At 46.9% G+C, this 18,058-nt stretch overlaps 1 protein-coding gene across 1 annotated transcript in view; it reads right to left on the minus strand.

Annotated features, from left to right (window-relative positions):
• The window catches only part of LOC119402303 (lipase 1-like), a 73,223-nt gene that overhangs the window by 39,454 nt on the left and 15,711 nt on the right, over positions 1–18,058 (minus strand). Inside the window, exons 3-5 of the mRNA XM_049418328.1 lie at positions 17,569–17,575; positions 11,660–11,774; positions 9,981–10,131 (exon numbers count right to left, since the gene is read on the minus strand). Of these exons, the coding sequence (XP_049274285.1) occupies positions 9,981–10,131; positions 11,660–11,774; positions 17,569–17,575 (273 nt within the window). The remainder of the gene's footprint in view (positions 1–9,980; positions 10,132–11,659; positions 11,775–17,568; positions 17,576–18,058) is intronic.

Genomic DNA, 18,058 nt, shown 5'->3' on the forward strand with positions numbered 1-18,058 from the left:
TCGTTTTTTCTCTTCGCTAGTTTCTGAAATCTTTGTAGTGGACGTTGCAGGATGCACCGATTCGGCAAGTTCATTGTGAAAGCTCTTTGCCTGTATTTTTTACCAGATTCTGAGAGCAAAAGTGGTATCATGCCCTAAAAGGCATAGTTTAATTTGCAGTTATATTTGCTGAATTGCGAAGTGTTTATTGGTCAAGCAAATGCATTTTATTTATTTTCAGAGCGATAGCTCTACTCCTCCAGGAACAAACATAGAAGACGGCTCGTTTCTTGAATCTGACATTCAAGCTCAGCCAAGGTCATGCCTGATCGGCGTCAGCGCTGGAGCAGATTGTTTACACATAGCCCGCGAGATGGCGTCATATTATCGCTGACGAGTTCACCCCGACTTTTCTCCAGTGCATCAGCGCGTTGGTCACGTGCGTCGTCCCACGCGCCTCGCGTGTTGTCCAAACGCCAGCCAAAGAGCTTCAGCGAAACGCTACAGTCGGTTACAACAAAAGTGACAACCCCCTTGGAAGCCAAGGAAAAAGTGTAAAAAATTAGGAGGCCATGGCTCGAGGCCAGTCTTTCGCGCCGCCACCGGCAGAGGCGCTGGCTTAGCTGCATCCAAGTTCACTGCGCATTCGCGCCGAGCTGCATGTGTATGTTGTCTTGTGGTGCGATTGTAGATGCGGTTGTTGCTGCTACAAGAATGGCTGTGTGGCAGGCGACTTGGCAGAATCATGCACGGTGGGCGAAGGAGGAGCCCTGACGCTCACAAGCTATAGCTCGAAGGTTTAACCTCGTCCAACCATAGGAACTTCTTATCAAAGTCGTTATAGGTCTTCGAAGATATTTGATCACCGTTAAATAACCAATTTTAATTTCCGCGCTAAGAAAACTTTGGAAATTGAAATAGACATATTATATGAAAATCATGGAACAGGTTGACATCTCGTATTCAATGATAATTGGGTGGTTAGATAATAGACGAAGGATGCGATGCGGGCTTGTTGGTAACACATATTCTGTAGGCTTCCTTGTAGCGCACATAAAATAAGGGACAAATGTAGCGCCCTGTGTGTCTATGTGTGCCTACATATGTCCTGGTTTTATGTGCGCTACAAGGAAAGATACTTTAGATAGTACGCACATGCATTTCCGAAGGGTCTGCTTAAGGCGTTAGAAATCGATCTAGCCAGTTGTTGTAGCCATAGGCGTTATCAACCGGGGGGGGGGGGGCAAGGGGGACGCTGCCCCGCCCCTTCCTGTCCGAAGTCGGGGGGCTAAGCACCTCCCCCCCACCTCAGGTTTGAGAGGGGTCACTGTCAGCAGCACACCAGCAAACAAACAGCTGAGGCGAAGTTTTATTTTAACACAACTGTCACGTAATTGCATAACGGATTTTTATAACGTATACCCTGCTTCTGCAGTCCGGTTCGCCACCACGACGCGCGGTAGGTTCCCTGCGGTGCGAGCCGCCTATGCGACGCTTTCACGCCTTGCACTGAAGCAGTACGGAGGAAGCTACCGCTGACAAGTTGCTCTGTGACGTCAGTCTATTCCATCTAGTACTCATACCGTCCCACCTGACGTCAAAGTACATTTTAAAAGCGTATGAACGTGAGCTTGTTGGTACATGATCATAGTAGAAAACAGCGCAATACAGCGAAGACAAGTCCTCTTTGTCCCTTTTTGTCTTTTTTATATTGCACTGTTTTCTACTATGGTTCAATTACATCACCGGTGACGCAAGCGTGGGCAGGAACGAGCAAACTTTATGTTCATCGTAGAAGATTTACACTCATTCTTAACCGGAAATGCCTTAATTTTTTAGATGCGAAGTATCTCTTGCTCGGGAGTATGTCACGCGGCGTGGTAATCCGCACGCGGCGTAGTAGTCCGCACTCACACCACTCATGCGCAACTCTCCTCCTTCGCTCTCTCCAACAGCTGCGCGTTACTCTTTCCACTTCTCTACCAGCACCTGCTTGCGCCTCTCCTGCGTTCTCGCTTCTGCTCTCACGGCGCATACGCTACTCTCCTCCTCTAGTCTCCTCTCCCTCAAGTGGTAGAGCGCTGCGCGCGTTCAGTCCAGCGCTTGCCTCGGATGGCTCCTCTGAAATGGGGGCTGGACATGCCGAAGTTCTCTCCGGCGCAGCGCCGCGATGAGGGCCAGCGCATGCGCGTCCCCTTCCCCTCTCTCTCCTCTCCCACGCTGCATCTCTCTCGCGCGCCTGTCGACTGCGTTCTCCGCACGCCCTGTGAGAATTACCGGCCAGTCTAGAGGGAAGACACGACGCGCGTAGTGTTCCTCTTCGCGTTCCACGACGCAAGGTCAGTAGCATGCCCAGCGAACGCCAACGAACGCGATCGTGCAAGTGCTCCGGCTTCGCATCGCCTCATGGTCCCCTTTAGCGGTAGATGGTGTAATTTTTTGTAACACGCAGCGTTTCCCGCTCTATCTCCTTGGCTGCCGTGAGTAGTTGAGCGTGTAGAACTGTTAAGTATTTTATATAGGCCGAGCTAAATTAGAACACCGGGAATAAAATTTCGCCAGCTGCTCCGAAATCTGCTTCGCCTTACTTTTGATGTTGTGGTTTGCAACAACCGCGGCGGCTTCTATCAAGGCGTTAAATAAACGCCTTTCAGGAAAGATGACTTCAAAGAACGATGTCGCCTACGGGCGCGAACCGTGCAACAGCGTGTTAATATCCATGAAAATATTTATTACGGGCCAATAAATCCGCGCGTCCCAGATACTGTGGCTAGCTGTTGCGAAAGCGACCGCTGGTAAGCCATTTTTCATTCGGAAACGAGACACAGTGCAACTTAGCTGAGTCTTGGTGTTGGTCGGTATATTAGTTCGATAGTTAGTGCGTACACGCTATTTAGGCGGCGTAAATTTTCGCGGTTTTATGAAACCACGTGACACGCTGGCGACTTGGGCGGAACATTTTGACCAATTGCAAAGGACCAATGGCAAAAAGCGGCAGTATCAGAAATAACTCATTGTCGTGCCATATAACTAATCCTATATTAGTATGTATTACTGATCTTCTATGTGATGAGGCGTTCTCGCGCCTTTCGCTGCATAGGGGTACGCACAGGCGCCGTTGGGACGACCCAGAAGATTTTGGCCACTCATAAACAGTTAATGGCCGATTCGAATAGAAACAGTACCTTTATTGCTATATCAGCCCAGTTCTCATCGAAGCAAGTCTGAACTTCTGCCGCTCGCGCAGGCATATTTACTGAGAGGGTGAGGGCCAAGGTCACACTTGCCCTCTTTCCCTCCATTGCCAAAGATTGATGCATAGGCGTATAGGCGTATCTACCGGGGGGCGGGGGAGGGGGCAAGCGCTTGCCCCTACCCCCCACCCCCCACTGAGAAAAGTTAGGGGGGCGGAGCCCCCCGCTTTCGACAATGGCGACTGTCTGCTGCACGATGGAAAACAATCAACTGTGGCGAAGTTTTCCTTGAATTGACAGCCGGGATAGCTGGTCTTGATTCACCTTGAGTTGACTTGTATAGCGCAAAATGCAACACGGATGGCAAAGAAGCACACACGACCAGCGCTGTTTATTAAAGACGATAGTCTTTCTTGGGGAACTTAAACGCAGAAATTTTGGTCTGTCTTTCTGTCTTTCTGTTTGTCGGCACGTCCCTCGATTCCAGGGTTGCCGTTGGGTAGATTTGAAAAGGAGCCAGAATTGAAGCTAAAAGTAGCCAAAGTAGCCACATCTTTTAACCTTATCGCCAAACTTGTAGCCAAATAGCAGAAAAGCGGTAATATGAAAAGAGTTTTTATTATTGAACAATAAATACCATTTTGTGCCAACAATAAGATAGCATACGAACACAGTTTTTTTTTCTCCTCATGCTTGGTCTTCAAGCCATAAGCAAGTTGCAAATAAATGAACAATTACCTGCATACAGCCTATATAGAATAGAGTAATTGCCAGAGGCAGAGTAAGATTGGAACATTCCAGCCAGCCATTCAGTAGGAATATTAATCGTAAAAGCAGGTCGTGCTTGAAGTCTGCGACTTCAAGCACGACCAGCTTCAAGAAGTGATATCTGCTCGAAGATGACCGGTCCAGCTTCATTTTGTACCGGATCTCTGTTTTTGTCAAAGTCACACGAGAACACACGCTGTGCGTCAGCACTATAAAACTGGCTCGTATAGCGTCGGCACCGATGGCGGGCAGCGTGAACAGCGCGCTAGCCACGCGTATGCCAACATGCGCGCAATTTCGTCAGTTTTGATCTGCCAAAAGGCGTACTTAAATTTCATCTTTAATTTGTAAGTTATATTTCCAATTTCCTAATTTTTATTTAAATTCATAAAACCCCCGAATTCTTGGCCGATCCCCCATAATGGGTGTGAGACACTGACTAGGCGAACAAGAACTTCATCATTCCGTCTCGGCAGGCGCACTGCGCGTTGCGTTCAGGTGCGTCGATGAGCACCAGACTCATGGCGGGGCTAGGACACGCGTATACACTGGCTGACGCGTCAGAAAAGCTTGGAAACGAACTTGTAGGACTCTATATATGTATATATATATATTTTTATTTATTTTGTTATCCTAACAACTATGTGGAAAGGGGTAGCCGTCACGAAGCAATGGTGACAACAACTCCTTCATTTATTTTCTATTTCAATAAAAAAAAGGGTAGTCGTCAGGCTTGCTCGGTATTTTATCTGCAGATAATGAGAAAAAATGGCTACTGAATGCGCTAAAATAGAGGTTCAAAGTAGCCAGAAAGTAGCCATGGCGCCAACCTGAAATTTTGGTCGCCAGACTGGGTCGTAAAGTAGCCAATTTGGCGCAAAGTAGCCACCAACGGCAACCCTGCTCGATTCAGCCACTCGGCCAAAGTTGAACCACTTGCCCAAGGGCCAGCCGTCTTGAACTGGTATGGCTGTTCATACTTGTGAACGTTGTCGATCAAAAAGTAAATATCACGCATATCTGAGGTGCAACATCACTAGGTAAGTATTAGGTGGCGTGTTCCTTTAATAGAAAATGCATACATACGTAATTTTAAGGACCCTAGTTTCTTAAGCTGCGCTGAAAATGCATAAGAATGGAAGCTTGAGCGAGTTGGTATGCGTTCATCTTTGTTGAAACAGCGCTCACTAGACGACGACAAAGTGAAGGCACAGGACAGGCGCTGCCTGTCCTGTGCCCTATTTTACTTCGTCGTCATCTAGTGAGCGCTGTTTCAACAAAGCTGAAAATGCGACTGCGCTGAAATTTGCCTTCCTCCGTGCCCTTCGCACGAGCTCATTGTTGTGTTTCGGTTTCGGTTCTGTATTGCACTGTACGAATGCCATGGGTTGGTGTTGAAAAACATTAGTTTTGAGAAGGCCAAGAAGGTGAAAAAAAATATTTAAAAAACGAAAAAGCAGCGTTGTGGGCGGCCTTCAGGCTGCCGGTTGTGGGCGCCGCTCTGGCGTTCCTGTTTTACCCAGGCGACGTGTAAATAAAAGAGTGTGTGGAGAGTACTCGTTGAGTGCGGACGTTTCTCTGCTTCAGCGCTTCGCGCCAAACCGCGTTTTCGGGCTGGCTGGCGTCCCCGCCGGTCGCGTTGGTCACCGCCGGTCTTCGCCTGCTGCTGCGCTGGGACTACCAGCACGCAACACAGCACTCATGTTTCCCGACGTATTGCCAGATGGCGTCCATATCTCACACAGCGCCTCTTCTATCGTCTTTACACGACATTTGCAGCGAAGCACGCAGATACGCGGCCAATTTTTTTTCTCTCTCTCCCGCTCTCTCAGCAAAGCTGCGTTCACAGCATTGTATACGCGCAGGAACAGCTCAACATTGTTATACTACAGCGGCAGAAAAGGAGAAGGAGAAACCCTCCTAGGGCCTTTCTGTCCTCACTACCCTCCCCTATAGAGAGTAGCATGTAGGCTCCTTTAGGTACGCCGGCAGAATTCTCTGTTTTTCATTAAAGAGCTTTCTCTCTCTCTCTACTACAGTGGAAAATATTTATTATACTCATATGAATTCATCTCGCCAGCTGCTATAATTAGCCATGGCACAAACATTTTTGACCAATGGCGAAGAACCATTTGGTCAAAAATATTCTGCATGGAATACAGTGTGTTCTGTAATTTTTTACGCAGTCGTGCATAAGTGGTCACTACGCGACTGATCATTTTTGCGTCATTTGTTGCATCGCGTTACGAACAGGTGTTGTGTGCATGAGCCAGAAAATTTCGACGAATTATAAACAGTTAATGACCAATGCGGAAGGAAACAATGCGGGGTAGTGTGACGTTATAATCGCCAATATTTGTTCAACAAAAATTTGTGCTTACACTGTTAGTATAGGCGCATTTACTTGGAGGGGCCGGAAGGCTCTCCAGGGAACTTCGCAAATGCAAATACGTTGAGTACGAAGAATCTACTACGCCTCTAATACCACAAAGTCTTACATTTTAAGGGAAACTTATGGACGACAAGTTTACAACGATGTTTAATAATAATAATAATAATAATAATAATAATAATAATAATAATAATAATAATAATAATAATAATAATAATAATAATAATAATAATAACGCACTACAACACTATTTTGAGTAAGGGCAAACAGGACAAAATATAATATAAGCAAACCTGAACACGTGCAAGAAAGTGCAGTATTAATTAATGAAAAGAAAAGGTGCACTCATTGCTACCTACATTAAAATTCCAAATACTAGTGAGCAACTTTTAGACATCGAAATTTCATTCAATGATACAAATCTACACAACTGGGAAGGCTGCCCTGGACGTAATTGTATTCATGCACGACGTTGTGTGTTTAATGTATAAAATGTTGTCCCTGTAGTGTATGCTACGTATAACTAACTGCATGATTTCTTCAATAATGTTATTAAACATAGTGAAAAAAATTCTCTTTGTATATATCAAAAATCGCATTAAACTGAGTGCTAATGAAGAAGCTCTCTCTTCACATACACACACACACACACACACACACACACACACACACACACACATATATATATATATATATATACCTACGGGGGCGAAGAGAGGAGAACTGTAGACAACCAGAGCTATCTCGCATGACCGCAGAAAAAATAACGCACACCATGATTCTTGTACTTACGAATAGCGGATCAGAGATCGCTATGACCTCACGAATAGGAAATCCAATGTTAGTTATATTCGCCACTGGACCGTAGGATACAAGTAGGTTAATCTGCAGAAAACAGAGCAAGATAATGGATGGTTATAAACTTCAGAAATTAAATAATTGGTGCTCAGAATAGACGAATCGGCCTATTTGGATACCGAAATACTTCTGTGGTGTAGTAGAAGAAATATCCCCTCGCATGAATTCTACAATAATAAGAATCCTTGGGGTTTAATTTCCCCATACGTGCAGGTAAATCTGAATACATGGGTCTCAATCATTTCGCCTCCATCGAAATGCGGCCGCCGCGGCCGGGATTCGATCCCGCGACCATCGGGTTGCATGAATTCTACTTTTAGATACAGAAGCTAGGGAGGTTCGCCATCATTTCTCTTATTTGACCTTAACAGACGTCAGCCGTGCCCGTAGCCAGGAAGTTTTTTTCGGAGGGGCAAATGCTGAAGGCCTTTACTATTCGAGAAAAAGACCTATTTTCATTACTTACTTTCAGTAAAAGAACCCCTTCCATCAAAATTTGGAGGGGGGGAGGCCCAGGCCACTAGGGAACCCCACCCCACTGGCTACGGGCCTCATGTCAACATTTACAGTATAAGGCTGGTGACATTGAACATGCACGACGTGGGGAGCAGTGTTGCAATGCGATCTTGGGTAAAGTTCACGTTATGAAAATTTTATTAGAGCAAAAGCCTTAGATGCCTCGTCAAACGCGAAAATTGACCGGCTTCCCACGTCGGCGGCGTCAAACGCGTGATGCAAAAAAAATTATCATCATGGCATGGCGTCACAGATAGCCAAAATTTGTGAAGTCAATATGGCGTGACAGTGACCTGACGTGCCGTTATAAGATGATGTCATCATATGACACGTGGCTGTGCAAAACCAGGTGACGTGTCTGCGATCCTGGAGGCAATGCAAAACCATGTAAGGTACAGAAAGCTTTCGGAGGGTGGTGTGGCTGGAACAATACATCGACTGAGAAAAAAAAGAAACGTTCGCCTTCCAGTCGTCCTAGAGGAGTGCGTAAGGGACCCTGTGAGTTTTGCGATAGCAAGTATATGGACACAATAATTTGGAGGCACAAAGGAACGAGGACAAGAAATTACAGGCCTGTTCCCGTGGTGTTTTGCGCCCCTAACAAGCTCTCGCGGCTATGCGCCCGTGTGTCTGAGAAAAACAACAAGGCCGCCTGTGACATACAGCATGTAAAACCGTATTGCCCATGCGTAGTTGGGGTGGTTTATGAAATACCCCTCAGTTGTGGTAGGACATACATTGGCCAGACTGGTCGATGTTTAAATATCCGATTAAAGGAACATGAAGCTTCCCTTAACAATGTATCTGGTTTACACTTGCCTTCGCACTGCAAGTCCTGCGCATGCGCGCCCCGGTTTTCGGAAACCAGGGTGCTTGGGAAAAGTCGAAACCAGGTGGCCAGAGGATTGTTGGAGGCTTTTTGCATAAATAAGAAGGGTGCCCAATGTGTTAGTGTGCATTCCTTGAATTTATATCGCAACGAATTACACTTTTTAGACAAGTCTTGATAACTCAAAGTAGGTTGTCATTCTGTTACGGTGATTGTCAATGTGACTCGCGCATGCGCGTGAAGCTACATGGAATGCAATGTTCTTTCCAATGAAACAGTTGTTAGTTTGGCACCAGTCCTGTCATTTCTTGTCCTCGTTCCTTTGTGCCTCCAAATGTTTGTCAGACCGTGCACCAACTAGCCCAAGAACGCGTTTTAGTATATGGACACAGCTGGCGCATTTCCGCCGTCGCCTTCGCCGTGGTGTTCCGTATAAATTCGAAATATATAACATCGCCGCGTGCGTCGTATGTTCTATGCGCTAGTGAAAGCGTGCGAAGGCAGCCGACAATCGCGGCTCAAGCGGACAGGAAACGCGCCGGCCGTTTACGTTGCGCGAAAGGCGCACTGAACGGTACCGGGTGGTGGTGTCTGGCTCCAGTAGAAACGGCGTACTTCGCTCGGGTGGTCATGGTCGCCAGCGGTCGCGCGTGCAGTATCAGCCGTATGCCTTTAGAGGTATACGGCTTGTACCTTATATCTTTAGAGATAGACGTCTCGCAACTTTTTATGTGTTGTATTCCATCGCAGAGTTTACGCTGTCGACAAAAAGAGCACGAAGGTCGTATCGCTCGCTGCAGCGGCCGCGTTTCCTTGCGCCAGCATTTTGTTGAATCACCACAGCTGGCATGGTAAATGACTGAGCTGCTAGCCTTGCTTCGTGTAGTATACCAATTTGTTGCTATCGCATTCCTTGGTTTGCCCTTGTGGTGAAAGTGTGACTTTCAATTATAAATCGATTAGGAGATGTTAGCGCTTTTACGTAGTGCCGGCTACCCCTTTCAACGCATAATAGGATACGTGAAAATCAAAACAATTAAAAAAATAACATAAAAGAGCACCCAGGGAGAGTTCACGTGAGCCTCTTCACGTAGCGACACGACAAAGAACACAATATACAGTCCAGACGCATAACACTGTAGCCCTCATAAAATGCAATCACACAAACGCCGTATATGCTGAAAACAATACACAACGTCCACTCATGTAACAACGCTGCAATTGGCGAAGTCCAGTCCACAGTGGTCCAGCCACAGGGACACAAAAAAATAAGTTTGCCCATGAAGTGACACATAACGCGACACGGTCAGGTCGAATTACACCAGCCTTCGCCTTCATAATGCTATTGCGCTGAAGTAGACCGACACTCCTGTGCCTATAGAACACTTTCACTGGCTATATTCCAACACGACCTCCCGACGTAGCTGTTTTAAGCAACGCGCACCTTTTCGTTGTACTCCGGCCTCGTGGAAAGAAGAATCAAGCTTGCAGCCGTGCCTTGAGAAAATACGAGAAGCGTCACTTTGCTTCTCCCGGTGACATTCAATACAAGGTCGATGACGGCAGCGATATCGTAACGACCGATTTCGTCAAAGCTGAAACGAGGGGATAATGAAAATAATAAAAAAAAAACGTAAGTTACAGATGTCCTTGATGGAAAGCGCACTTCACTGGCCTTCGTAATTTTCCTAAAAATAATTTTTTTTTTCATTTTTTACTGATGTGTTTAAGTGATTTCGCCTGTTTTTGGCCACATGTAATAAAACTTATGTATACAATTCAGCAGCCCTTGCCCTAACGGGGAACTGGGAGAAAGCGAATCTTGTGCGTGGACTGCCCGACCTACTGCGTTTCTTTCTTTCTTTCTTTCTTTCTTTCTTTCTTTCTTTCTTTCTTTCTTTCTTGCTTTCTTTCTTTCTTTCTTTCTTTCTTTCTTTCGCATTGCACAATGCTCTCCTAACGCAAGCGTTGAGTTCTATCATAGGCTGAATTGGGCTGAACTGGCATCACTGGCATGACGTCTTTCATGTTCTTTCCAACTGTTCTCTCTCTCTTTCACGCAATCACGGAAACGCGCGTTACGAAATAATTTTTCTCGAAGTTGGTATTTTCCTGCAATGTGCAATTCCTGATATCAACGTACGCGTTGCCCAGCAGATTGCTTGCAGTCCGCCAACAGGAAATATTTCAATGAAACTCCCATAGCAAGGGGTAACATTTTACCAAATGTGTATGTTTTTTCTGCAACGTTGGTAGAGCGCATTCTATGCCTCAGTAGAGTTCACATTGGGCAAGCATGGGTACGTGGCCTAGGGTTCAGGGCAATCGCTTTCGGGCGGGGGAAGCGGGTTTAAAGCCCCAACACCGGAAATAAAATTCATTTAAGTTTCATATTTAGTTCTTTGGTGCGCGTCCGCTGTGGGTGACGGAGGTTTTTCGTCATCATCATCATCACCATCATCACCAGCTTCACAGAACACTCAATACAAGCTTCGCTTGAAAAGAAAAAAAATATGTAAAAAGGATCGCCAGGCCACCCTACGGCAAATGTTAACACCGTAGTGACACATTAAATAGTCAATAAAATTATAAAACACGCTCCCAGAAGTAGGGAAATCCCCACTTGCAATTTAGTGCGCGCCGGAGTATCTTCTAGAAAAATGAATATTCGTAACAACATTAGAGAGCTAGAGAATGAGATTTATTGCTGTAGAAAGCTCCCTACAAGCCAGTCTGCCCCGGTTTTCTGCTGTGCATTTTCAATTTATTGGAAAATGTTTGCATGCCCAGCGATAGCATTTGAATGGTGCGCACTAAGAAGATGCAATTAATCGTGTATGCATTATTAGACGGAGGTATTAATTAAAGAGAGCGCTTTTAGTAAATTAATGTTTACTAAAATTTGAACGCCATTTAAACGCCATTGATGTACTGATAACGTTATTAAATATAACCTCTGCAGCCTTTCAGGCAAAAAAAAACGACCATAAAAATGGAGCGCTAAACATCTGCAAGTAATATTGTTTGCATCGTGAAATACGGAAATATCTACCCTTCTGTGTTAATGAGTAGCAATATTTAGCTCAAAACATAAGTTTAGGAACAATAATAAGTGTGCCTTGCCTCCACTGCCAGTACCGGTCGTCTTTTTGACTCATAGTCTTGTGGCGAGAGCGATGTGCAATCTCCCGAGTGTTCATGCTCCATACATCATAGCCACGTTGAGCCAGAAGGAAGCCTGCAAATTATGACAATCGACATTCTGTCAGTGTGGAACATGAAAATCTTCAACTTGCGGCAGTCACCGATAAAAAAAACACGGTTGATCCCTCCACCATAGTAATCGGTATAACACGAAAGTAAAACGTGTCTTTACAGTAGCAGTTCGATGTTTACAGTACATTGATATAAGAGAGCTCGCGCAATGTCTCTTGTGTTTTGGCAGCGACACCACCGTTTAACGTGGATGAACCCTCGTTGACGCTTAGTGGCACATCTCCATCCCGAGGACTAACGCCGATGATCAATGATTAAACTGTAGTGTAGCTCTAGCAGTTACTGGTGAGAGCGTAATCTGAGAAAGCGATGTCACAGTCAAAAGAGCATCGCTGAGTGGATGCATTACTTGGGCATGCAGCATGTCACCGCATGTTAAAGAGCTTGAACATCACGACAGGACTAGAGGGAGGAGGAGAAAGACTTTATTTCTCCCAAGAGGGAAGGGTGTGGTGCTGGAGGGAGCAGAGGAGCCTAGCCGGCGTAGGTCTCCGCTACCCTGTGGGCCCAATCCAGGATCTGGTCCTGGACCTCGGGCACCGAGCTGCACATGGCAGCCGCCCGCTACTCCTTACTATTAATGTTTAGTGAGTTAGGTGGTGGGTGCCGAGTACAAACTCACATGATATGACCGAGATTGGCCCTTTGTTTGCAGAAAATGCATAAAGGGGAGGGATATATCTCAGGGAATATGAGATGGTGGAAAGAGGGGGTAGGGAACGTATGGGTCTGTAACTGGCGCTAAAGTATTTCGTGGTGGCGAGTAGCCCCCGCGGTGTAAGGGGAAACGCAACGCGTGTCGTATCTACCCTCTAGTGCGGCCGCGATTTTTCTCGGGGCGAGCGCGCACACTCTAGAATCCTTGGAAGCCCTTCTCTGCAGCCCAGACCCCAAAGTCCCGCAGGACATCATTAGTCAAGCCGTTGTTGCTGCCGTATCTCACGGAATTCCCGCCGACAGCTAGGGCCGACGGAGGAAGTAGACTTTCTCTTGACGTGCATTGACTGATTTTCTAATAAAGTTCCTTCTCCGTTTCTCTCGCGGAGAGCGTAAGCGGGGATCATTGTGTTACAGCGAGGCAACGCCGGCGCGCGTCGCAGAGCTGTATTTAATATGAATGGATGCTACGAGCAAGGCCGAGGCTTGGGATAAGGTCACCTTGCGGCGTGTTAAGGCGTTGACAAAATTGCACTTCTATTGAAAAACGCGCCGAATGGGACGCACGCATAGCAACGACGCGTTGCCGGAGCTAATCGCGGAGGCCAGGGTCATAATACATTACTTCATTTACCGCTCGCAGACGGCGACAGCACCCCGCCGACCAATTATTTAGCCGACCAAGAGCACTGTGACAGGAAAGCCTGAGATATAAAAGGTGAACAAATAAAGTAACAGCGCGAATGAAACAAGGACGACAAAGGAACGAAGACCACGGGACAACGCTGAGGACAGCGCTTGTCCCGTGGTCTTCGTTCCTTTGTCGTCCTTGTTTCATTCGCGCTGTTACTTTATTTGTTCTAATTATGAACCAACTAGCCCACATCAAGTTGTTACTATAAAAGGTGAGTTTGTAATGCCTCCAGAGTGTGTGACCGTGGTGCAGTGGATAGCGTGCCCGACATCTTTGTCGCGGACCGAGAGGTTGTGGGCTCGAACTCCCAGTTGAATGCACATTTTATTCTTTGGCATCTGATCGCGTGGTATTTTTTCGGACGTCATTTTCCGTGACGGAAATACGTTCACTGGAGTTTTGGTGGACCTCGGCTACAACCCGCTTTACATGTTAAATACAACCTACACCATCTCCCACTCCAAGGGAACCCATGTGGGCACTGCGAAGCAGCGCCGGGTGTTCACTCGTGTTTCCATTGTTGTTCTATTTGCATGTTTCCGTGTATGCTTCATTTGTGTGTGGAGCGGCGTATATGTTGTGTACAGCTATGTAACCCCCCCCCCCCCCCGTCCAGCTCGATGATTGTTTCCGTTGCGTTTCGGCTTCGCGTTGCCTCGCAGGTTCGAGATTCGCTTGCCAGCGTTGCCGTTTACGTTCAGCTTCGCGAAAGTCCATAGCGGCGTTGCCGTTTACGTTGAGCTTCGCGAGCATCCATAGCGCCGTTGCGAAGGAGAGTGCAACAGGAGCGAGCGCGCCCCGCATTATATACGAGCGCACAGCTGTGGCGGAGAGCGAGAGAAACGGGAGAGGAGAAACGAAGCGGAGGCAGCGCTCACGCCACGTCCTCCACCCCACCTCCTCGCGATCACGCGAGGACAGGGGGAAGAGTTGGCGCATGCGCAGTGGGGAGCGGACGCGTGAGGGAAGGACGGACACAGCCCCGAGCAAAAGCTGCTTCGCATCTAAAACAGCTCCACTAACGTGAAACCTGGGGAGCTGCAAAGCACCTGTGTTTCCATAGGGACAGGTCAACAGCAATGAGAAGACAGCGTCCTCTCAATGCTACAGACAGCGTCGCGGATGAAGTCCCTGGGCTTTTTTTTTTTGAAAGTACCGTCTTTCTTTTTACTGAGCCGCCACACCATGCGCCCTCCTCTCCGGCCTCTCGTCTCGGCACTTTCCGGAGCGCCCCTTGGGCCGTCGCACGGGAAACGCGGGCGAAGCATTCTGTTTTTTCTTGTGTTTTCATTTTTTGCCGGCGCTATCAATTAGTACCCGTGCCTAGGAGGGCCGAGGCCAGCACACCGGTCGGTTGGGAGATGATATGGAGGAGGCGCGCCCTGTTGGAGAGGATATAGAGGAGGAAGGCGCCAGAGTAGAGGAGAGTGTCGCTACTTTCTGTATTAAGGGACTTTAGTCGCGGACAGCGTCCGGCGCCCACCCCAGATAGCGTCCATTGCTGAAACAGCTTTTCCTGAGCAAACGCGCCGTCTTATTTGCCACTCGGAAAAAGCGCAGGTGGCGTTGCCTCTCGCGGGCGAGTGCGCCTTCTCGCGAGCTTTTCCTGAGCGAACGAGCCGTCTTATTGCAACTTACTTTACCGTGACGGGCGACAACATTGTACTTATTGCAACTTGCTTTACCGTGACAGGCGAGTGCTTTTTAATGGGTGGGCCTTTAAACCACGCTGTCGTTGTGCAGTTCACATGTCTCGGAGTCTTGCGCGATGCTGCGCTTCTACCACGCAACATGTCCGCCGCGTTGGTGCAACGGTTACGGTACTCGGCTGCTGATCCGATGGTCGCGGGTCCGATCCCGGCCGCGGCGGTCGCATTTCAATGGGAGCGAAATGCTAGAGGCCCTTGTCGGTGCTCGTTCTCGGTGCGCGATGTCGGTGCACGTTAAAAAAAAAACGTCAGATGGTCGAAATTTCCGGAGCCCTCCACTACGGCGTGCCTTATACTCATGTCGTCGTTTTGGCACGTAAAACCACAGATATTATTATGATTAGCACACGCAACATTACGTGCTATAAGGAGACTCCTCGCATCGCGCATGAAATTCGTTTAGGGTTTTTTTTCGGAAGCAGTTCCAAGAAATAGCGTCGGTCTGTGGTAGAATGCCTGCTTAAGACGCAGAATGCCTGGGTTCGATTCGTACTCGAGTCGAAGTTTTTTAATATTTATTTATTTATTTATTTATTTCGATCTATCTCAAATCCTCGCTCAAGGACAAGGCTGATTTTTCGCTGGCAACCAACGACGCCGACGCTGACACCGGAATTTCTGCGAGACGAGCTCTTTAACGCTGTCGCGTTAAAACGTGCGTTCTATTCTTCATTCCATTTGTTTGCTAAATGTGAGGCTTTCACGCCTCAAGATGGCCGTCGCACTTTCTTGTCCTCTTCTTTCTTTGTAAACTGTGAGGTCACATGCACAATGCACCTGATGTGAGCGCATCCATTTCGAGAAGACTAGAAGTCGTCTCCGACCCGAGTGTAGTGATGCAGAACGATCGATGGTACTATCGATAGTATCGATAGTTGGGTCACTATCGAACTATCGATGGTAAAAGATACTATCGATAGTGATATCGATAGTAAGTACTATCGATATTTTAAAATCAACAGCGCGAACTCACTGCAGAAAAAAATTACATCATCTCCCACTAAAGGGAACCATGTGGGGATGCGAAGCAGCGCATGGGTCGACTTAAAGTTCCGTTCATCATGGGCACCTTGCCCGATGTTAACGCGTCCTTGCAAGTGGAGCCCACCATGAAATCACTGCTGTTGCTGTTCCTGTTAGTCCTCCCCAACTCTTGTTTAAGTACACCACGCGGGTTCATCGCAGAATCTCGTTCCCCGACGCCATCACATGATTGCTGAGAGAGTGTAAGGGGGAGAGGCCACATCGTCTTACCCAGCCCCTTACACAGGCCCAAACGCGCTAGCGCGTGCCAGCACACATGGTTTTGTCTGCGTTACGCAAAGCTAGGACAGCGTACAACAGCCCGGGCCCCTAAAGTGCTCTGCACGTATCGTCATCAAGGCGGTCGAAGAACAAGAGCAGGAAGACTTCTCCTTGGCGCAAGCGCGCGCTCAGATGGCTATGCTAGGTGGTAGAAAGCGGACGGTCGCCAATGGAACTACGGACCTACGGACACAGCCCCGAGCAAAAGCTGCTTCGCATCTAATAAATTTGGTTCCCAGCGCGCGTGGTACATATTGGAGACAGAGGAACAGGCTGTGGCGGAAAGGAAGCCGTTATATGGGGTAGAAGTATGCGGCGGGAGTTTTATATTGCATTTGATGATTTCAAATTAAAAAAAAGTTATTAAGAACTAAGTTTGTTAATTGTAAGATGTAACTGGTTGCTTTTCAATAAAAAAATATTGATGGACATATGCCGCCATTTTCACTGCGGAAATAATTTCTCTCCATAAAAATTTCCTCATGAATTAAGCGAAGCTGATATTAGGCTATCGCGAATATATTGGCAATTTGGCCAGCCAGCAAAACCATCCTTATTCGCACCACTATGGATAGTTTGTCACGTGGTTGTGACAGTGCAGAATTCTGCAGCAAGACTGGGAAATATGAAGCTCTTTTTTTGGTCGAACCTGTGCCCAGAAAATCAAAACTCAGAATACAAGCGATACACGCTGCGCACTGATTGCGGCAAGAAAAGTCGCCGGCCGTCGAGTAATCTAATGATCGGTGGAACGCTTCGTCTGTTATACATCAGTCATCAAACCTTCCAGCGTTATCGTTGGTTCTCGCGGAAGCTCTCGAATAAACTTGATTATTCGCGTTCGGCGCGTAATCTTAAAATGTCATGCAATCGCGAAGCTTTTCAAACATTGCGGTGCGGTCTGCGTCAAACGCTGCTAACAGTCTGTGGATATGAAACCCGAACACATCGAAACAAAGCAATAAACGCGCGTGGCAGTGATATCGCTAGTAATATTACCGATGGTACTACCGATTGGACTATCGATAGTTTATCGATAGTAGTACTATCGATAGTTTGTTTCAACTATCGATAGTTTCAAAGAAACTATCGATACTATCGATAGTCTACCGATAGTTCTGCATCACTACCCGAGAGGCGTGAGAGTTTAGTTTTGCATAGTTATTCCTAAACAGTGCACAAAAGGGACATGAAAGATACCACGCTGCACAGGCGCTGAACGCGCAATAAATCTTTGTTTAAAGTCAGCGCCTGTGTAGTGTGGTATCTTTCATGTCCCGTTTGTGCGATGTTTAGGAATAACTTTAAGAATAACAACAAGTCCGCTTAGCCACCGTATTTAGCTTTGCATTGCCTTAAAAATGAAGATATGCCACAAATCTTTTACTTACCTGCACTCTGCGAGGGGTAATTGACGAACCATGAGCCCGAATCTGAGAGTATGCCTGGCGCCAGTATAATCGGGTTACGATTGGTGCTGCTTTCTGTTGATGCATTATTATGCTGTGCGATAAGGCCCACCCTGTCCACTTCTAGAATGTACCCGTCGTCTGTAGTGGCCTCGGTCGTCTCACAGGTATATTCGAAGTATCTGATTAGTTCGCACTGCGAAGGTGCAAGCGACAAATCAGTTTCCTAATTTTCTGTACCTTTTATTGATATATAAGCGTATTACCTATGAAACAAATACGTGAAGAAGTACACGAAAGAAAGCTTTGTCGAAGGGATAAAGATCATAACATTTGAAATAATTTCTTTCTGCGAGATAGTAAATATTTGCAATTTTCTAGCGGCCAAGGTCTTCGCTATTTATCAGAAAGGAATAAGGAAATGCAGTTACTATAGATTTTCTCAGCGAAAAAAAAAACAGCAATATTTTTT

The sequence above is a fragment of the Rhipicephalus sanguineus genome, chromosome 8 (genome assembly GCF_013339695.2).
Source record: "Rhipicephalus sanguineus isolate Rsan-2018 chromosome 8, BIME_Rsan_1.4, whole genome shotgun sequence".
Classification (NCBI taxonomy): Eukaryota; Metazoa; Arthropoda; class Arachnida; order Ixodida; family Ixodidae; genus Rhipicephalus; species Rhipicephalus sanguineus.